Genomic DNA, 18,487 nt, shown 5'->3' on the forward strand with positions numbered 1-18,487 from the left:
GGCTGGAGAGAAGCAGCGCTTTGAAGGGGAAAGCACCACTTCTCTCTGGCCACTGGCTGTGCGGCTGCCCCTGCTCCTCCTCAGTCCTCCGGCCCGTGCTCGCAGGTATGCATTCTGAAAGGGGCTTTAGAGCTGCAGGCCAAGTCCCTGGGGCCCCCTTAGCCCAGGGCCCTGCAGCCTCTAAAGCCCCTGCGTTCTGGGTGGCCCTATCTGGGGGGGGGGGCAGCTCCAGAATTGTGGCCATGGGGGTGGTGCCGCGCTGCGCACCCTCTGCACCAAACAAGAGCTGCCCCAGGTAAGTGCTCTGCACCTCCTGCCTGCCCCAGCCCTGAGCCTCCTCCCGCACCCCCACCCTGAGCACCCTCCTGCACCCTAACTCCCTCCCAGACCCCAGATCCCCACTCTGAGGGCTCTCTTGCACCCTAACTCCTTCCCAGACCCTGCACCGCACCCTGAGTCCCCTCCCGCACCCATACCCTATTCCGGACCTTAGAATCGCTGTATCATAGTGTTAAACCAGGATTTTCAGAAATAATGAAGCATATTCAATCACATTGCTCTCAATAAAAAATATTATTATTAATAATACTTTTTTGTGTGAGAGCAAAAAGGTTTTTTGTACCATTAATAAATAAAATACAATAAAAATTATTTAAGAAGTATTGTTTATTTCATCTTTATCTCATCCTTTTTTAATTTTTAGGTTTTTTGTATGTTTTATAATGTACATAATATACTAGTATAGTAGTACATGTATATAATTTATACATAAATAAATATACATATATTGGGGGTGCGTGCTCAAAAATTTTTTACTGATAGGAGTGCGCGATCAAAAAAGTTTGGAGACCACTGCTCTAGGGAAGAACAAAGAATTCTTTTAATTACACTACAGTAGGGTGACCAGATGTCCCGATTTTATAGGGACAGTTCTGATATTTGGGGCTCTGTCTTATATAGGCACCTCTTATCCCCTACCCCCCGTCCCGATTTTTCACACTTGCTATCTGGTCACTCTACTCTACCGGGTCTTCAAAACTGGTCCTTTGGGACAAATTTATTTCATTTTGTAAAGCCACCTGAATTTCTGACATTAAGGGTGCAATAGATCTTTTGTTACACTCTGTCATAGCCCCCCCATATCCATAGTACCTGAGCCCCTCACAGTCATTAGTGCATTTATCCCCACAACGCCCCTATCAGTTAGGGAAGTACTATTTATTTATGGGAGTAACTGAGGCACAGAGAGCCCAAGGTCACGTAGGAAACCTGTGGCAGAGCAGGGAATTGATCTGGGTCTCCCAAGTCCTAGCCAAGCACCCTACTCACTGGACCATACTATCGCCCTATAATCTGACTCTTGCTGTATTTGTTCAGCTAGGATTGTGTATTAGCAGAGCTTCAGCATCTGTCCTCAACCTGAACTGCAGCCTGGTCCTTTTACCGATGTGCCGTATTCTCCTGGCCTTCCTCCGAGGATCTCAGAAGGTAAACAACATTTAGAATACAGTCAGTTAACAAGGACCGTGCACATAGACAGATTCCTGAGAAACAGTAGAAAGGTTATAGTGCACACATATTTAGTTATTATTCATTTGCTTAACTGTTTATAGTGCTACTCTGCAGACAGGTATCCCCTAGATGTGCATGGTAGATGCATTGTATGTGGCCCCAGCTCCGGATCCCTTTGAAGCCAAGGAAAGTATTCATATTGACTTGGCTAGTAGCTGGGTTGGACCCAGTGCTATGAACATTTCTTGCTTTGGTAAGTAAGGTCATCATGTGCCTGTGTGCACAAGAAGACTGAGCGCAAATGAAGCCTTACCCCCATTTTCCTCTCTTGCTCAGTAGCTGGTGTGTGCTTTGAGTATCAAGACTATTTGCTTCTACCTAAACTCAGAGAAAAGTGGGCTGCGGGCTGTGGCCCCACCCCAAGCCATGCAGCGAGGAAATACAGAGCACCAAGAGTAGAAAAGTGGACATACCTCCCTTATTCTGCAGCTCTACGCTGCCTCCAGTGTGAGCTATTGGACATGATTGAATTCCAAATAAATAACCTATTGGGCATCCTGAAAAGAGAAATCTGACAAACTAAAGAAGCTTTGGTCTCTCTAAATATCCAGTAACCAGTAATTTCCATGGCTTGTGACTCAAATCAGTAAAATGTAAAAAAAAAAAAAAAAGTAAAATGTTACTTGTGACAAAAATCTAAGTAACACTGTTCAAGTAATACAGACGTACTGGCTGCCTGAGGCACTTTTTGGATGGTTGTAAATTGAAGATAACTGTAGTCCTTATCCTGTGTCCTCTGCCTTGTGCCTGACAATGATATGAGGTGAACAGATGCACAGTGTAAACAAATACCTTGTCCTGTGCTATTGGTCATTTACATTAAAAACCTTCATTCACTTTTAGTGTATAGACTCATAGATCGTAAGGCCAGAAGGGGCCATTATGCTGATCTAGTCTGATCTCCTGAATAACATACATCAAACAACATCTTCCAGTAACTTCTGCAGGAAGCCCATGGAGTTACCCTATTGTCTCTAATCCTGTGCCTACTAAATGTAGGTGTTGTGATCAAATAGTGTTAAGCCTCGTGTAAAAGTTAATTTGACAAAGAAATCACCTCTAGAACATCAATTACTTTTAACTTTATTTTCCATTGCTTCATTTTAGAAAAGAGATTGCTTGAATTCTTTTCTTACTAGGTTGCCAGCAGGAAAACAAGAAGGCTGTTGGATAAAAGTAAAACTTTCCATGTAACATGTGGTGTTACTATATGTGTCTTTTCGGGTAAGATTTTATTGTGCTGGGCACTAGCTCATGTGGGAAGCATATTAAACAATACAAGTCACTTGTGGCTTTTCTTGTGCAGTACGTTTTGGGGTAGTTTTTCTCTGTGTTTCTTTGTTTAGACGTGTGAATGTTTTCTCAGAATTTTTGAAACCTGGGATCTAAATCTGCATGGAAAGACTTTCCTTAAAAGTTACAGGTTCTGAAGTGTCAGTTCTTATTTCATATATGAAATCAAATTAAAAGCTCCCATCCTAACTGATTTCAGACCACATGTAGTCCATTTAAATGAGGAGGCATGGATGTTAGAGATGAAAAGACCCATTGCAAACATGTGGCCAATATAGGTAAATATCACAAAATATTGCCACTTTCAGTGAAGTGTTAACATAGCTTTGACACAGTCCTTGGATTCAGTCTCCCAATCAGAGAATTGTAATGGGAAAATAAACTACAGTACTTCAAAAGGTTCAAAATGAGTAGTATTTTCATATCAGCCTATCTGTCCAACTCACTTAGTACAAAAATAGCATATGGGGTCTTAGGACTGATCTTGTTTCCCCTAAAGTGAATGGGAGTTTTCCAGTCGACTTCAGTGAGAGCTGGATCAGTTCCATAAAGAAGGTTCTTATATAAAATCTGCAGGTCAGTAAATTTAATGTTCCAAATATGCAAAGGAAAATGATAAACAGGTAAAAAAACAAGAAGAAGTCCAGTGGCACCTTAAAGACTAACAAATTTATTTGCCAGTAGGAGAACACTTCAATCTCCCTGGACATTGAATAACAGATTTAAAAATAGCCATCCTGCAACAAAAAAACCCCTTCAAAAACAGACTTAAAAGAGAAACTGCAGAACTACAATTCATTTGAAAACTTAACATCATTAATTTGGCCTTGAATAGGGACTCGGAGTGGCTAGGTCACTACAAAAGCATTTTCCCCTCCCTTGGTATTGACACCTCCTCATCAATTATTGGGAGTTGATCACATCCACCGTGATTGAATTGGCCTTGTCATCACTTGTAAGGTAACTCCCCTCTCTTCATGTGCCAGTATATTTATGCTTGTACCTGTAATTTTCACTCCATGCATCTGAAGAATTGGTTTTTTACCCACAAAAGCTTATGCCAAAATAAATCTGTTAGTCTGTAAGGTGTCACTGGACTCCTCATTGTTTTTGTGGATACAGACTAATGATACTACTCCTCTGATACTTGATAAACAGGTAGTTTATATATAAAGGCTAGTAGTAGCATAGACTAACAAACTCATATATGTAAGAACAGGGATCCACCTACACATATGAGCGATCAGGATTAAGGGCTTCACATAATCTTCAAAATGCAGTTTAGTGAACTGAGATTTGTTCTGTTTTATAGTCTTACATGTTGCCGCACACCTGGTGAATGTTCTTAACTTCTCTGTGAACTATACTGAAGAATTTTTGGCACTAAATGCAGCAAACTACCGCGGTGAGGTGGGCGATCTGTTCTTTTATATTTTCCTTGAAATAGATGTAACTTGTATGGTGCCTTATAGTTTCCATGAGTGATCTGTACAGTGGTGCTTGTCTTGTATAATGTGAAAATGCAGTATCCTGTTGATTTTTTCCCCCTTCCTTTCGATGGCTAGAACACTAGGATTGGAGTCAGGAAACCTGGCTATGCCACTGACTTTCTGTGCGACCTTGAGCAAGTTACTTCACTTATTTATTTATATTTTATTAATCCCCCCTCCCCCAAAAATAAGGGGAGAAAAAGACAAAAAGAACAAAAAAGTAAAGGAATGGGAAGGGAGGGAAAGGAAAGAAAGGAAATGGGGAAGGGAAGGAAAAGGAGAGCAACAGCTTGGTTTCTATCTGCTAGGAATTAAAGATTTCTAAAAAGTTAGACCATATCTTTGCCAATTTGTCTTGGGGTCCTTCTTCTCCAAAATGTTACCTGCTCTTTAGCTGCCAGGACAGCCACATTGCTGAGCCAAGCTTCTGTCCCTGGAGTCAGGCTGCTTTTCCGTTTATGTAACATGAATTGTGTGGCTGCAAGCACTGCTCTAGAGGACCAAGCTTTTCATGGAGGTGGAGAGTTTCCAGGATGATGGTTTAATTTTTAAGGTGGTATCCATTATCCTGTTAATCCTCCTACCGACTTCTAACCCAAAGGATTGAGAGTCCCCAAACATGTGAGCCAGTGTGATTCTCGGGAGACCCACATCTTCAGCAGCAGTCTCCACCAGTGCCGTGCTGTGTGCCCTTTGGCAAGTCACTTCACTGTTCTATGCCTTAGTTTACTGCCCTCACTGCGGCTGGGCCATCCTTGTTGAATCATTTATGCTGCTATCATTGGCCCTGTCATTAAACCTTATAAAATGGGAGAGGCAGGAGAATAGATGTTGCATTTGAAGCATTGCGCAGACAGTGTAATGTGACATATGGATTGAAGGATGACAAGATTTGGGCCAATCTTGCTCTCATTCAAGTCAATGGCAAAACTGCTGTTGGCTTGAATGGGAACAGTATCAGATACTTTTATTGTGGCTTTAGTTGTCTGCCTGAATTAGGCTGGAAGCTGCATTCTGCTTGCAAAATGCCATACTCAGCTGACTTTTCTATCTCTGATAGAAGTCATATCAGAATGTAGGGCCAAAAGTCATTTGGGGGAAACACTCTGGTCTTAGTCTTCTCCTGCCTTTGCACTGCCTACAGGAGTAATGCTCCCACAGGCTTCCCCACTGTGCATTGACCCCTAACTTTTCTTTGGGTGGTAGGCTTTGCCCGAAATAGGGGGGGAATAGGAATCATTTAATGCTTACAAGGCCAGCATTAACTTAGGGCACGTCTTCACTACCAGCCGGATTGGCGGGTAGCAATCGATCTACTGGGGATCGACTTATCGCGTCTAGTGAAGACGCGATAAAATCGATTCCCGATGGCTCTGCCGTCGACTCCGGAAATCCACCACAGCAAGAGGCGGAAGCGGAGTCGACGGCGGCGCAGCAGCGGTCAACTCGCCGCCGTCCTCACAGCCAGGTAAGTCGACCTAAAATACGCAACTTCAGCTATGCTATTCACGTAGCTGAAGTTGCGTATCTTAGGTCGACCCTCCCAGACACCCCCCGTAGTGTAGATCTAGCCTTATGCTCACAGAATCCTTCTGAAGTTGAGTGGAGGAATGATTCCATGGAAGATGACGGTCTCCTTTGCTCCATAATTGCTTCTTCCCGCAGCCTATCCCTCTCACCCATGATCCTCATGGACTTGGTCTTCACTACAAAAAAAAAAAAAAAAAAAAAAGGTGTGTTCTTAACTTGAATTAATGAACTTGAGGCAAAATCCCAGTGGAGGCAAGGTAGTTAGAAATTTTCATATGAGTTAGCAGGTTGAGTTATGGCCTATGGAGGAGTCTCGTCTTTAACTCAGCCAGCTAGTTCATACAAAAACTAACTAAATGCCTTGCCTTCACTAGGATTTTATCTCGAGGTAATTAACTCGAGTTAAGAACCTACTTCCCCCCCCCTCTGGTGAAGACAAGGCCATAGAGCGGCTTCCACAGGATCAAGGGGATTGTGGAAGCATGCTGTAGAGTTGGCACTCTGCCCTTTCCCCTCCACTCAGCACTGCTGCTCTTTCCCCCACAACCTTCCACAAGGAAGTGAAGAGAAGAATTTGGCCTGATAGTGTGAACTCCTTGAGGCAGCCATGTTAAGCTCAGTCCTACTTCCAGGGAAGTCCGTGACAAAACTCCAGTTGACTTCAATGGGAGCAACATACTTGCCCCATGTTTTTATATTCAGCTTCAAAATCTCATCCCTCTCCTACAACTATTCGGTAGCTAGGGAAAGTTGTTTTGTAAAATGATTATCTATGAAAACAGAGAAGTGTCTGATTGTCTCACTACTCTGCTTTCTTATTCAGTGTGCGGTTGTTTTTTGCAGGGTTGGCAAAAGGTTCAGTTTACACTGATGGAGTGTAGTAGTTGTCATTGTTCTCTATTACCAGTTACACAGTCCACTTCTACAGTCAGGTTTAGGGATCGACTGTCGAAGTGAGGCATGTGGAATTTATGAGCAGTTTCTTATATTAAGAAATATAAAATGATAAATAGCAACTGATTTTTGTTTGTTTTTTGTGTCTATTTTTCAGGACCCCAGGAGACTCCTTTTCACTACCGGTAAGTTGGTGATGTTCTGTGCAGAGTTGATAAGCTGATTAATTAGTTTAGATTTCATATTGCAATCAAACCAGAAATATATTGTCAGCAAGACAATGGTCTCATTTCCACCCATAGTGGGATTTACCTCCATGTCGCTAGGGGCAGAGCTGGGATCACAGTGTCCTTAAAGGTATTTCCTAAGTGTCCTTAAAGGTATTTCACTGTATCCACATAGCAACATACAAATGATCGTAGGGACCTATCCTGCTCCTGTTCCAGTCAAAACCAAAACTTCCATTGACTTCAGCGAGAGAAGAATGAGGCTTTTAGTTTTTGGAAAAGAGAGAAAATAAATCAAAGGTTGGACCCCCTAGAGCAGTGGTTTTCAATCTGTGGTCCCTGGTCACCTGGGGGTCCACACACTATGTCTAAGATTTCCAAAGGGGTCCGCAGCTCCATTTGAAAATTTTAGGGGTCTGCAAATGAAAAAAGGTTGAAAACCACTGCTGTAGAGTCTCCTGTCACGGAGCAGCATTGATGGGGACAGGGAGTAATGGGGGATGGCTAGTCCAGTTTGTTGCTCCAAGTTAATGCAGGCTGCTCAATAGATCTCTCCTAATATTTAGAAGAGGAGTGAGTCTCTGAAGGAGGCAAATTGAAGGGCTAGGTTGTAGCCTGAGCCCGACTTTAGGGGCTTTTGGTTGTTACAGGACAACTGACCCACTTCATCGGCTTCCCTGTCCTTTATGGACAGCCCAGTCCTGTAAGGTTTAGCACTTGCAAGGTACTGAGGAGCCTCAACTTCCCTGCCTGACTTCAGTGAGAGTTGAGGGTGTTCAGTCCCTCAGAGGTGAGATTAACCCTAAACGAAGGGAAAGCTGCTGCCTCACAGAGTGTCAGTGGATAATAACCCCTCCCCCCAACTCGAGATGGCTGCAGGGAGAATGTAACTATTTAAAAAAGAAAACAGGGATCTAATTGAGGATGTGTGATACTGATTCAGTAACCTCGATTAGAATATTTAGAAAACACGCATTAAATATAATGGCTTGTATTGCTCTGTTATCTGCAAATCAAAAAAATAACTCCCATGACTGTTTGCCATTTTTCATCATCACGCTCCAGACAAAATATTTAGTTTCTGTGTTGGTGTTATACAAATCTGCCATTTGTTACATCAAGCACATGACGAGATGAACCTAGGTTTGCTTACCCAGTAGTCGGGAAGGAGGAGTTATAGAAACTCTTGGAGTGGTATGAGCAAAGTCTTCAGTGCTGTTGTTCTGCAGATGAGTCAGTGGAACATAGTTTCATACAGAGATTCTACATAATATTAAAACCAAATTTCTGTATTATCCAATGTTAGAAAAAGAAATGTAACCAAAACACTGACTGGTTGTCTCAGCTGGTTTATGTCAGGATCAGTTCAGCTTTAGAATGATTAAACTGCAACATGGAAGCAAGCAACTAGAATCATAAAAATAAATGAGCAAAGAGGTTTTAGCTGCATGCACATGACAGAACAATGTAGTCCCATTATGGAATGGATTCCCTGGGCCTGATGCAGGCACTCCTCACTCAGACACAACTCCCATTGACGCCTACGGGGTGTGATGTTCTACTGTGTTTCACCTTGTTCACCCCTGTTCAGAATGAAGACAGAATGCTGCTATTCTGATTTGGTAGGGGTTGGTGCAAGACAGCATAGAAACAAGCCAAAAAAAAGTTTCATTTGAAAGGACTGCAGGATGGGGTCCCGTGTCTCTTGCATATCCTACAGTATAGGAATCAATACTTGGCACAGATGGTTTGAGGCTTAAGGTATGGGGGTTTAATTTAATTTTAAATTTTTAAGAGTTTAACTTGTAAAAAAAATAGCAGAAGCATTCAGGTGAGAATGCAGCAACCATTTCAAACCATTTCCGTTATTGTGGTTGTTTGAATTGTGGTAGGTCCTAGAGGTCCCAATCAGGATTGGGGCCCTGTTGTTGTTAGGTGTTGTACAAACACATTGGTAGACACTGTCCTCACCTTGAAGAATTTACAATCTAATTTGAGACAGGAAGCAACAAGTGAAACGACAAGAGGATGGAAGGAAGGAAGGAAGGACAGGAGTAGCAGCAATAAGAGTACAGGGGTGCGTAGGTAGCTATTGCACAAACGGATAGTTCCCATTCATCTTAATTTTAAATAAAATGAGCTATCCCTGACCAACCATTAGTTATTATTATTGCCATAGTGCCTAGGAGCTCCAGCCATTGTCTAGTCCCCATGCTTCTAGGTGCTGTACAAACTTTGAAAATCAGATGCCAGAATTAATGTAGGTAATTTAAAGTCTTTGTCCTATCACTCTGGAATGCTGACTGCAGCTCATCTTTGCAGGTTTTGTTCTACAGTCAACAACTTCAATCATTATACTATGTTATGAAGACTAATTGCAGCACTTTTCCCATTTCAGGGTAAAATGGGTCTGCAAATGATTGTAGCAACAGCTGGCATTGCAGTTGGTTTGCTTGAAATTCTCTTTCTGTGACCAATTTTTTAATTGTGCTGTTCTGGAGAGCTGTACATTTAAAAAAATATATATAACACTCAAAATTAAAATGGAAATGTTCTGCAAGTAACTAGCTTTGAAAGAGATTTCAGAAGCTATTATAAAACCAGCCTTTACAGCAAACTGAAAGCTTGTGCTGTTAGAAAGGTACCTGCTGAGATCCAGCTGGTTCATGGTGCAAAGGGGGTACAAGAGGAGAAGCGAACAGTAAATTGTGAATTTTAGAGGTATCTGTGTATACATGGACTAATGCAAGGAAGAAAACATATTTTCCCCTCTCCAGATGGAGAATAACAGTGAAAATCTGTTTTGCACAAAATTCTCTGAAACTATGTTTATTTGGAAAATTGATTCTTAGAAATAAATAAATTACACATATCAAATAAATCATTTTGATCAATACATGATTTGTGCTCCTAATACAGACCGGCACTTTAAATGGTCATAAAAGATGAGTATACCTTTTCCTAATACAATTTTAAATCTGTGTGTGTTTATGTTGCAGTTCCAGGACTGACTGGGGTCCTAATGGTGTTAGTTTTATTCCTAATGTGCACAGCTTCTACATATGCTATCAGGTAAGACTTAATCTGATTATTAAATTGAACATCACAGTCTGAGAAATCGTATTCTGCCGCAGATTAGAAGGCATACAGAGCAACTACAATGATATGTAACAGACATTATATAAATGGAAGGAAAATATCAAATATCTTGTTCTATTTGTTGCACTAACTTGTAGGTGAACTAGCACATTACGTTTTGGAATCAATATTTGTACAATAAATATGAAAACTGATGATGTTTTCAGAGCGTAGATGTATTTAAGGGACATGGTCTATTGAAATCTAGACAATTTTACTCTCCCCTGTCACTAGGGTGACCAGATGTTCCAATTTTATAGGGACAGTCCTGATATTTGGGGCTTTGTCTTATATAGGCGCCTGTTATACCTCACCCCCATCCCGATTTTTCACACTTGTTGTCTGATCACCCTACTGTCACTGTGTGAAAGATCCACACAAGCAAAACAGGAAACTGACTGTACAGTGGTACCAGTGAAACTAATTGTACACAAAGTGCTGTCAAATGCGCAAAGTAAATAAACTGCTGGAAAAATCAGAGGTTAATGTAGTTTTTCTTCATCCTTTCTTGGGTGTTTCTTCTAACAATACATCGATAAAATATTTCAGATAGAAATGTGCCATTTAATTGACTTAGTGTCTTTTTAAGGGGATATTAAGAATTCTGGGTACCATATTTCATAACTGAACACAATAATTCTTGGTCACAGCCTCAGGTAACATTATTAATGGAGATGATAGTCTAGAGAGAAAATGAGCAGGGAACTGTATCCCCTTTTTAGCGCAGAGTCCTTAATGCTGTATGGTGCCTGCTCCAACAACTAAGTGTCAGATTGCTTAACACCCTGCAGGATTGAGTTTGATAGCCTTCATAGCCTTAGGCCCTGATCCTGCAAACACTTAAGCACATGCATAACTTTTGCTCACGTAGCAGTCCGTATCCAGTACTCACTTGAGTAGATTAATGTTTTTGCAGGATCAAGAATCAAGTGTTTGCAGAATTGGGGTTTTAGATCTCGATTCAACAAGGTACGTACAGATGTGCCTAACTCAAAGCATGAGAGATTAGTCCGAATTATGTCAGTTAGGCATATGTAAATTACATTGCTGAACCAGCATGTCTTAGCTAGCTATTATTATTATTGTTAGGCCCTGATTGAGGAAGCAATTCAGTATGTACTTAAGAATCTTTCCTGAACAAGGATGCTTTCCTGAATCAGGACCTGAGGAACTGGCAGCCACAGATGGAGCTACAGAAGCACTGAATTTGAGCAGGATTAGACTGCAGTGCTGCTAGACTCAAGATAAGATCTCAGGATAATTGGGCAGGATGTAAGCTACACTAAAGGCTTTGCCTCCAAAGCCAAACCCATTTCATAAAAGGTGGAAACACTAAATGATCACTTCAGACTGATACAGCTCTGCAGGGCTTTTCCAAAAGCAAAAGTCTGTTTTCTCCAAGACCAATATAAATTAGAAAATAACAGTAGCATTTGTTTAAATAAAAAAAGAGGGAGAGATGCAATGCAAACCTTCTTGGAAATAATGAAATTGCTGCGATAAAAATTTAAAACTGTTCCTGATCCAGGCAACAAAGGTTTCCCTGTTTCCAAGACTGTGTACTAGTTATATCCTGTTTTCACTATAGCAACCTCCTGCCCTTCCGTCTCCCCTCCCTAAAACTCCACTCCCATCAAAACCTCATTTTCCTCTCTTAGTGCTTCGACAATGCCTCTTCTTCTAGATTCATTACAGTGGCATCTCCTCTTCTGTATGAAGATCAAGCTTCTTTTCTTCACGCATTCCACAGCTCTGCAGACGCCTATTGTGTCTAAGCCCGTTTCTCCTCCTGTAATCCAACCTGCTCCTTCATGTCCTCTTTGTCTTCTCCTGAAAACTCTTTCCACTTTCTTTCATGCTGTCTCTATATTTGCAATAAGTAAAGGCTTGATACAGATTTGAGGTGAAATGGAAAAGCAGTTTCTGACATAGGAATTTTAGAACAAAACCAGTTGAAGACACTTCTTGAAAAATCGTCTTAATTTTTTAAAAAAAGTCTTCCATGCAGTAGCTCAGCACCAGCTTGTGTAGCAACTCTCCATTTTTCATTCAAGAACCATTTGCTAGGAGGGAGTTGGAATGATTATAAAATGTAATAAAACATACAGAAAAATGCTAAAATGTGATCCAATTACAAGTTAAAGTTATTCCAGGACCTTTCCCATGAACTCAATCACTAAAATATAGGATGCCATTTATTCAGGGCTTCCTAAATAAGCTCCAACTGCCCACACACAAGCTATCTTCTCAATAACATATAACAATAGTAATTCACATTATTATCTTATAAACCATCACATACACATTTCCTTCCAATGCAAATCTACACCCACCCACATACCAAGGCCAGTTTCCCAAAATAGGAATTAAACACACAATTTGAACTCAGGTTTTCAAGAACACTGATTTCTAGGAAATTAGATTTTGATAAATGTCTATTTTGAATCACGGATAGTAGATAAGAAGCAGTCTGATATATTTTAAATAGCAAAAAAGTTCTGATTTAGTAAAAAGAAATAACATTTATTTTTAGGCAGTGTAACAGATATAAGCTCTCTAGGTAAAAGGAGACGAAGACATTTCAAGAGAGGGACATAGTATATGTTTGCAATGTCTTAATAATAGTTTCTGAAATTATATAGTCAGAGTTAAGGTTATATTTGATTTTATTTTTGATTTGTATTGTGGGTGAGGATAAGGGTTTGTATTGGAAGAGACTATGTTGTGCTGCTGTGTGGGGTTGGAATGTGCTGTGTTGTGTATTTGTGAAGATAAGTAGCTTATGGGTGAATATTTCCTTAATTAGCGAGTTCCTAGTTTTTTTGACTGATGATTGTATTCATGGAGAAAGGAATAAAGTTAAGTGACAGTTCACAGAGTTTTTATGTGGGGAGAATTTCCCTCCACACACCTTTTTACCCACTTCCCATTACACCCATTTGTATTTAAAATGCTTAATAGCTACTTTCAATATTTTAAAATATAAATGTCTACAAGAGCATCAGGGCAAATGGCGTGGCCTGAGGGAGCCAGTATTGGTGGCAGAACTGTGATTATAGGCTGAATTTTGGGGTCAGGGAGCCATTATGGAAGCAGGGGTGGGGAAGAAGGCTGTGTAGAGACCTGGGAAAACAGACTAATCTCCATATCTTAGCTCCTTGCATGTGCCCCTAGTCCCTGCTCTCCTTCCCTCCCTTCCATGCCTACCCAGTCCCCTGACCTCTTTCCAACAACTCAGTGTGGGCAAATGTGCATGTGTATATTTTTTACATAACTGAATTGGATTTTGGATCATAACTGAATTGGATTTTGATTTTTCTATGTTTATAATTTTCATCTAGATTCACAGAGGTGCTTGTAATTAGTGATGACTGAGTGTAATATCTGAGAATGGCATTAAACCACAGTTTATTCTTTACAGGCTTTCGAACTACGATATCTTCTGGTACACACACAACCTTTTCTTTGTCTTCTACGTGCTGCTGCTGGTGCATGTTTCCGGGTATGTAACAAAATAAACTGTCCCTGTTCCTTAAGCACAGTGAGGAGGGTACAGCTCACAAAGAAGGGCATTGAGGCAGGGAGCTAAGTGGCATCTTCCTGACGTGACCTTGTGCTGATCAGTATTTCACAGTGGCAATTGCTCAGGTAAAGCTTGTGTTCTGGTTGGAGCATCATTTGGTACAGCAGATTAGAACACAGCAGGGTCAAAACCTGAACCAAACCCTGCTCCTTGCCCATTCCACCAAATTCTGGTGTTAACTAAAATAAATGTTGTTTAGCTCTGTCTCCAGAACCACCCTGGCTGAAGTGAAGTCACTCTCTTCCCTTTGTCTTTCCTTTCTCCACATCCCCATTGCTGTAAACACAACAGTTATTTCTCTCTCCCCAACCATTTTAAACAACCAATCTATGGGTATAAATGACCACACAAGTGTTACGAGTGGGGGGCTTGGGCAGTCAGTCCTAATGGCCAGAGCCAGAGTCCAGGGGTCTAAGTCAGGGGTTCCAGGATCAGAATCTAAGAGTGATAGCTGGAGTTTGGGACTGGGGCCGGAGTTTTAGTACTGAGGCCAATGGGCAGGGATGGAGCCAGCATTCAAAGGGCAAAGCCAGGTCTGTAGCCAGAGTCAGAGTTCAAGCACTGAAGCCCAGGATCAAAGCCACAGTCAGCGTCCAGGTACCAAAACCAGAGGTCGAAAGCTGGAGTTGGCCTCCCAATACTGAAGCCAGGGGTCAAAGCTAGTGTCAGAGTCCAAGTACTAAAGCAGGGTCTGGGCTCGGAGTCAGAGTTCAAGGCTGGAAGCCGAGGGTCCAACCTGGAGCCGAGGGTCTGAAAGCTAGCAGAGGCAGATCCATCACAGTGGCTGGCAGGGAAGTCAACCTTATTGCAAAGATGCTTCCTAGAACTCCTCCTGGGTTTAAATAATGTGCCTGGACCAATCGGGGCCATGAAGGAAGCTGTCAGTTCGACCTTCTGGGGTGATACTTCCTGTGGTTTTATCTCCACGGGAAGTATGTGGTGATGCCTACAGGTTTCCCATTGCTGTCAGGTGGTGGCGTGGAGGTGTCACCTGTCCTGCAGACCCAGGTTCTGGTCCCATCCCCACAGAACCTCACAAGGTGCAAGACTGTGGAGTTTCTCACATCAATGCAATTCCTTTGGAACAGATCCTTAGCTGGTGTAAATCATCACAGCTGCATTTGAATCAAAGCAGCTGCATCATTGACACCAGCTAAGGACCTCGTCCATTGACTTCCCTGGAATTACTCCTGATTTAGACTGATGTGAGATGAGAAAGAGACAAGCTTTCGAGCTACACAGAGCTCTTCTTAAGGTCTGGGAAAGGTACTCAGAGTCACAGCTAAATACCTATCGGAGTTGCATTGGTGTGAGAAACTGAGTACCTTTCCCAGACCTGAAGAGCTCCGTGTAGGTTGAAAGCTTGTCTCTTTCACCAACAGAAGTTGGTCCTATAAAATATGTTACCTCACTCATCTTGTCTCTCTTTGTAGGGTCTGAAGGTAAACAATGAGTAGCTGTTGGATTTTACAAGTGGTTAAATAGAGCACTGTAAACTTGAAATCTAGAGAATTAAAAAAAAAAAAAAAAAAAAGAGTTCCAAGTATCAGGTTCTTACATTGGACCATGATTCCTGACTTTTCCATGTTTTTTTAAAAGGTTCCCCCCGCCCCTTCACTGTTGCTATATGAAAGACCCAACAGGGGAATCTGACAAACTAAGGCCCCCATCTCGCACTGAATAAAAGGCAGGTGGCTCCCTGTGCAGACCCCTGTTCTTGCAGGACTGAGCCTGCCTGGCTATACAGGGGAATTGGTGACAATGACTCTACACAAAGTGCTGTCTCATACACATACTAAAAACTAGAGGAAAACATTTTTCCTACCCTCCATCAGTTATAGTAGATGTAAGATGTAACTTGTAACAATAGAAGCTAAAAACATTTCAGACAGAAGCATGTTTTTTTTTAATTCACAGATTTTTTAAATTATGATTAAGGAACCCTTGTCATAGACTAGGACCCCATTGTGCTAGGTGCTGTACAAAATGATGATCCCTGCCCCAAAGAATTTACAATCTAATTATAAGACAAGAAACAACAGATGGAGAGAGACAGACAGGTGAGAACACAAGGAAACAATGAGACAATATTAGTCAGCATGATAGGCTGTGGTATCAGCACACCTATCCGTTGGCAAGGTTTTTTGGATAGAGTTACCGGTACCAGCTCTTAATTCCTGAGGCTAGATGGAGCATATAACTAATGTCTTTTTGCATCCTTAGCAGCCAGCCTGAAAGGGTAGATTATAGTGGAGCAGGCATCAGGACTGAAACATCTAGGCTACTGACTAAAAATCCCAGTGGAGTTAATGGAGGCCTACCTCTCTCTGAGGTGAAAAAGCTGAATTCCATGCAGAAAAACCTGTGTGGGCAGCTTTTGAATGAGCAAGGTTTAAAATGCAAGGACCAATCCTGCTCTCACTGAAGTCAGTGGGAGTTTTGCCATTAATTTGCAGGGCTCACTCCTGCTTCCATTGATGCACTTTTGGTAAGATTAGGGACTTGCCCTGGTGTCTTTATTCAAGATGTCCCCAACTCTCATGAGGTGCTGCCTCATGTAAGCAGCTCAAGTTCCATTATGGGTTATAGTGTGCATAGCTGAGTAGGGAGCAGGCAGCAGTGGTGTGTGTGGGGACCATTGCTAGGAAGTGCATTAGGGTTTTTTTGTAGTCACGTTCATTCTGGATCCTCTGTTTAAAGATGGCCTGCCTCCCCGCCCTTGGGCACTGGCAGCTGGAGGAAAGACTGTCAGCATGACACCAGAGGAGCTGAGCTGTCAAGGAGCAGGGGCATGGGCAAGGGGTGCCAGGGTGTCTGAGATTTGCATGGGAATGGCAGTCCATTCTTCAGAGGACAAACCTCTTCCCACCACTGGAATGATTTGGGGAAAATTCTGCAAGGGGATATTTTTAGGATATCCCATGCCCTTTCCTCCCAGATCCTCTCCTGGGGGTTCTTCCTGGTTCTACTCTATGTATATTGTTATACTGCCTGGGTCACTACAGTATCTGAGCACCTCCCAGTAGTGCATTAAGTGAGACGACTAACATCTGTCATGTATGGTTTGTTGTTTCTTTCATCCTCACCCCAGGGGGAGAAGAGAACTAGCCTTAAGAATTAATGCATGTTCTGTTGTGGTACTTTTTGCAACAAGACCTGCAAAGAATTTCAGTGACTTAATGTACAGATGCCCCAAACTTTAGGTAGGCTTTAGTATTAAGCCAACAATAGCAAAAAGTCAATAGGAAACACAAACCAGATGCTTTCACGACGTTATTCTACAAACATAAGGATTACTAAAACATTTGGAGCCAGCTCTTCTGCTGGTGTCAATGGGGCTAGCGCCACTGAAGTCAAAGGAGCTACGCCAGTTTGCACCAGCTGAGGATCTGACCTTGGTGATATTGCTGTAGTTGTCAAAGGACTTAGACATCTCCTACAGGGTGAAGAATTCTTAAGATTCTACCCCTACCTTGTCCTCGATCAAGTCCAGAAGTACCAGAGCTTAACTCACCCTGGGACACCAGAGAGAGGATGCCAAGATAATCCTCAAAAAACCCCAAACATAAATCATACGTCATTGCAGCTAACTCAACTTCAGTAGGACTAAATATTAAGTAATTAATTAAATTAATGTATTAAAGTTAAGAACATGCTTAAGTACTTTGCTGGAATGGTGTCTTCATGGCAAATACTTTATTAAATACTGGCTGGTGATCTGAAATCTGGGACATGTTTGTAAATTTTATTTTACTGTGTTTCAAATATATTCTTCATCGGAGATTATTTGGAGGAGGGGAGAGAAGTGACTAAGGTGGTGGTACTGGCTTTATCAAAAGAGCACATAGCTTTCTCAGGGGCTGTAGCTATGGTAATAGCTTTTATAGTTAATCAAAGAATCAGTGCCTTTGGAAAATGATTCATGATTGTGTGTCGCTTTTAGTAGATAATCTCTTGTGTATTGGACACAACGTGTCAAAAAGTATACTATTCAAAGAACAGGGTTAGTCGTTCGTTTATATAATGTGGTTGTGGATGTATTGTAGCTTGATTGTCCATTTTCAGTGAATGCTGAGGCTACGCTACATAAAAGCAAAACCGCTATTATCAAAATTAGGGTTACCATATTCAAAAAATAAAAGAAGAGGACACTCCATGGGGCCCTGGCCCTGCCCCTTTCCCACCCCTGGCCCCGCCCCAACTCCGCCCCTTCCCCAGAGTCCCCGCCCTAACTCCCCCTCCTCCCTCCCAGCCACGCGAAAAGGGCTGCCCCAGCGCTACCGGCTTCACGGTTTGCCGGGCAGCCCCCAGAACCTGCGCTCCCAGCCGGCGCTTCCCCAGTGCAGCTGAAGCCCGGGAGGGGAAGCGCCCAGCCGGGGGCACAAAGTCTGGAGGCTGCCCGGCAAACCGTGAAGCCAGTAGCGCTCAGGCTTCGGACAGCCCCTGTGCCTCCGGACCCTGCGCCCCCGGCCAGGCACTTCCCCTCCCAGGCTCCGGCGGCTGTGCTCCTCCCCTGACTCTTCGGCTCTGTTTAAGAGCCGAGCTGCCCGAGCGCTACCAGCTTCGGACAGCCCCCATGCCTCCGGACCCTGTGCCCCCAGAGCCCAGGAGGGGAAGTGCCCAGCTGGCGGTTCAGGGTCCGGAGGCATAGGGGCTGCCTGAAGCCGGTAGCGCTCGGGCAGCTCGGCTCTTAAACAGACCGAAGAGTCAGGGGAGGAGCACAGCAGCCGCGGAAGGGGAAGTGCCCGGTCAGCGGTATT

General features: G+C 42.6%; 1 protein-coding gene across 1 annotated transcript in view; it reads left to right on the top strand.

Annotated features, from left to right (window-relative positions):
• Positions 1 to 18,487, top strand: part of NOX4 (NADPH oxidase 4) — a 139,859-nt gene that overhangs the window by 12,477 nt on the left and 108,895 nt on the right. The window contains exons 3-8 of the mRNA XM_034758988.1: positions 1,378 to 1,488; positions 2,712 to 2,796; positions 4,178 to 4,275; positions 6,937 to 6,964; positions 10,006 to 10,078; positions 13,566 to 13,646. Of these exons, the coding sequence (XP_034614879.1) occupies positions 1,378 to 1,488; positions 2,712 to 2,796; positions 4,178 to 4,275; positions 6,937 to 6,964; positions 10,006 to 10,078; positions 13,566 to 13,646 (476 nt within the window). The remainder of the gene's footprint in view (positions 1 to 1,377; positions 1,489 to 2,711; positions 2,797 to 4,177; positions 4,276 to 6,936; positions 6,965 to 10,005; positions 10,079 to 13,565; positions 13,647 to 18,487) is intronic.

This window comes from Trachemys scripta, chromosome 1 (genome assembly GCF_013100865.1).
Source record: "Trachemys scripta elegans isolate TJP31775 chromosome 1, CAS_Tse_1.0, whole genome shotgun sequence".
In the NCBI taxonomy this organism is placed as follows: Eukaryota; Metazoa; Chordata; order Testudines; family Emydidae; genus Trachemys; species Trachemys scripta.